This window comes from Stegastes partitus, unplaced genomic scaffold (genome assembly GCF_000690725.1).
Source record: "Stegastes partitus isolate 25-593 unplaced genomic scaffold, Stegastes_partitus-1.0.2 Scaffold1661, whole genome shotgun sequence".
Lineage (NCBI taxonomy): Eukaryota > Metazoa > Chordata > Actinopteri > Pomacentridae > Stegastes > Stegastes partitus.
Genome location: NW_007579392.1, coordinates 91737 through 95412, shown reverse-complemented (window position 1 = coordinate 95412; position 3676 = coordinate 91737). Strand labels below are relative to the sequence as shown.

Sequence of the window (3676 nt, the reverse complement as noted above, 5' to 3'; positions counted from 1 at the left end):
AGTGTATTTGCATCTGTGTTTGTGAGAACCAGTTTAGCTTTAGCCTCACTATGTTAGGACTCAGGTTTACTGTTCACCATATCAGTAGGATTATTATGAAGTAAAGCAGATTTAGTTTGAGCACAGTCAGAGGAAGGTCCAGATGTGTGTGGGTTATCTTTTATCAACGTCTTTTGTATGGTGTAACCAAAGACATCTGTGCATGTATGTGCATGTGTGTGTTTGAGAGCAGTATGTAAACTTCTGCCATGTTGTCTGCGAGACTGGCTTTGTAGTTGATAGATGGATGCCCCTATCATCTGCTTGGGGAGAATAGAGCCTTGTGTAATTACAGGCTTTTTGCTGGTCTCCTGTTCACACACACAGTTATGTGCAGGCGCATACACAAATGCACATAAGCTCAAAATTTCATAATTTGGTCCAGTAAACAGGCATTTGATAGCTAGAATCAGCTAACTGCAAGCTGTCTCTTTAAAAAAATGTAATGGTTTGTGCAAAATACAGCTCCATTTGTTAGCAGTCTTTGTTGATGGGTAACACAGCTAGTGCAAGTATACTTTGAATGTCTTGGGGTGTGTTTGTTTTTTGGCCATGTCTTCTAGATTTTGTAGATTTGGTGTATTTGAGGAATATGTCTGATTTAGTACTGAGCTCCCAATTCAGTTTTGCTTCACAAGATCCAGAACACGGCTTCCTAAAATCTGGATGTGGCTGTAGCAACATTATATCGAACCAGGACTCTTTAATGGTCCTCTGTGACAGTGAACACAACACTCAACTTTCAGTAACTTTTCGGCATATTGAGGCTCGTTACAGCTGACTGAAGTAACTTCACTGATTAAAGTAACTTTACTGCTTTATAGCAACGCTTTACTGTGACTTCAGCAACATGCTGCTGCTTCTGTCACACACCAGCAGAGATTCACTTCCTGAAGCAATCCCACTTGTCTACGTTGTCTTTGTTAAAGCGGATGTACAGCCAGGTTGTGGCTGGAAAACTGCACTGCATGAAAACATACTAATTATAATTATTCATATAATTATTAAGTGCTTTTTCTACCTTGACAGACAGACATGACATGTCACAGTGGTGGAGGAAGTATTCAGATTCTTTACTCAAGTGAAAATACTAATATCACACTGTAAAAATATTGGTTTACTCATGAAGGTCCTGCTTTGAAAGTGTTACATAAGTAAAGTATGTTTGTTCAATCAGGAGAATGTACTTATGCAAATAATACAAGGTGTGTCAGAAAAGTTTTAAGACTGGTGTCACAAAAGATACATTTCAAATCCAAGCTACAAACTACAAGTTTTCCCCTTTGAAGTAATCCCCCTGGAGTCTAACGCAATTTCCCAGCCTTCTCTGTCACGCCGCCATGCGCTCCTGGAAGGATTCTTCCAGGATCCTCCACAGCTCCGTCATCATAGCCATCTTGATTTCGTCCACGTCTTCAAAACGGGTCGCCTTGATGACCCCCTTGAGCTTGGGGAAGAGGAAAAAAATCCCACGGAGCCAGGTGGGGTGAGTAGGGAGGTTGCTCCAGCACGGAGATGTTCTTCTCAGCCAGGAACTGTGGGATGCTCAGGGCATTGTGAGCAGGTGCGTTGTCATGGTGAAGCAGCCACAACTTGTCCTGCCATAACTCTCATCTCTTCTCATGCACTGAATGAAGGAAACGCTACAGGATCTCTTTGTAGACGTGCTGGTTGATCGTCTGAAGGGGAAAACTCCTAGTTTTTAGTTTGGATTTGAAATCTTTTGTGCACCTGTTCTGGAACTTTTTACACACCTTGTAGGTAAAGGTATGTTCATACAATCAAAAATTGCAATTTTAGATTTTTTCTGAATTGTTTAACCCAAGTATTCATCGTTCATCACTAAATTTGCAATGTGCTGTCATCCTGTTTTGCTTAAGAAATACACAATTCTGAAGAGTTGCGTCAGCTGAGCCCGACTATGACCTCTGTCCATGTGTCTCAACAGGAAGAAATCTGTCATATTTTAGTTATTTTTAGAGTACATAAAATTAAGAAAGAGTTTATAAAGCTAACATTAACTTGAAGAATGGCAGATGTGAATGTCTTTAATAAATAAAAATAAATCAACAGCTTTTATTTTACACCCCCAAGTTTATAACACGTGCAAAACACAATAAAAATTGATTTTCACCAAATGGAACCTTTTAAAGTTCAACAGGAGTTTAAAAGCTTGATGAATACTTTGTTCCCTGTCTGAAATTAATTTAATTACCTGGATTATTCATTTAGACCTCCTCTGTATGAACGTTGTTGGCCAAGACTGCAATGGGTCCAGTTATAAATCCACCCATTATCTATCCTCACTATGGTTGCAGGGGGGGCTGGAGTCTATCCCAGCTGACTCAGGGTGAAGGCAGGGGACACCCTGGACAGATCACCAGTCTATCACAGGACCACACTTAGAGACAGACAACCAAGCACACTCACATTCACACCTACGGAAAATGTAGAATCACCAATTAACCTCAGCATGTTTTTGGACTGTGGGAGGAAGCCGGAGAACCCGGAGAGAACCCATGCTGCACGAGGAGAACATGCAAACCCCACGCAGAAAGATCCTGGGTGTCCTCACCGGGATGCAAACCGGCGACCTCCTAGCTGTGAAGCGATGGTGCTGACCACCGAGACACCTTGCAGCCCCCGCATTCGAAATGTTACATGTACTAATTAATAGGTAGAAACAACACAAAAAAAGAAGGCAGAGTATGGGGGTTAGTGGTATTTATGTGTACTTCACATTTTAATGAGGACCTGCCAAGACGCATGGAGCAGGACACATGGGTCTCTGTAACCCACCATTTCAAGCTGCAAACAAACCAAACATTAAATGCACCCAAGTTTATATGGACACTGCCAGTTCAAATGCACATTGATTAAGGTTTTTTTTAAACATTTCATATCTGAATCTGAATAAATGACATACAGTCTGCATGATAACGCATCTAAAATCATGAAAACTCAAGTCCACTTTATCCATGTGCTTGCTTTGATTTGCCTGTGTTTTTGTAAGGGTGTCCTCTTACCATCATCACTTATTGTCATTCTTCATCTGTCTGTCTTTTTTTCTTTCCTTCCCTCTCTTTCTGCTCCGTCTGTGTTTTGTGTTGCAGCCAACTGTATCCCTCAGTGCCTGAACGGAGGAATGTGCCTCAGGCCTCAACTCTGTGTCTGCAAACCTGGCTCAAAGGGGAAGGCATGCGAACAGAAGACGGTGCCCACACACCCCTTTCCAGCAGTGCCTGGGAATGGACCCACCAACGGGCATAACCCCGGTCACACTAATGGACACAATATGGTACCCCAACGGCCCATTCCTCAGCAAGTGTCTCCTAATGCTTATGGCTCTGCCCCCTCTTCAGCAAGCAACATTGCCCACATGAAAGTAACTGTCAAGGCAGCGCCGCAGTTTGTGCGACCCCATTACATTCAACAACACATCACACAGCAGTAAGTACAAGTCTTGGATTTAACCTTTATTTGCTGTAACATCACCTAAGATCTGTGCTGTCATTAGCTGGCTCTGTGAGAAAGTCACTAGAAGCAGTCTTCCATTGTCCCACTGCCTATTATTCTGCTGCTGAAAGCTTGACACCTGAACTGGAGCAGTTGGCAGGTTCAGTGTCTTCTTTACCCT

The 3676-nt window shown here is 42.4% G+C and overlaps 1 protein-coding gene across 1 annotated transcript in view; it reads left to right on the top strand.

The window, feature by feature from the left end:
* Positions 1 to 3676, top strand: part of LOC103371868 (latent-transforming growth factor beta-binding protein 1-like) — a gene marked incomplete at its 3' end in the record, with an annotated part of 117673 nt that overhangs the window by 23885 nt on the left and 90112 nt on the right. The window contains exon 3 of the mRNA XM_008301336.1: positions 3153 to 3489. Within this exon, the coding sequence (XP_008299558.1) occupies positions 3153 to 3489 (337 nt within the window). The remainder of the gene's footprint in view (positions 1 to 3152; positions 3490 to 3676) is intronic.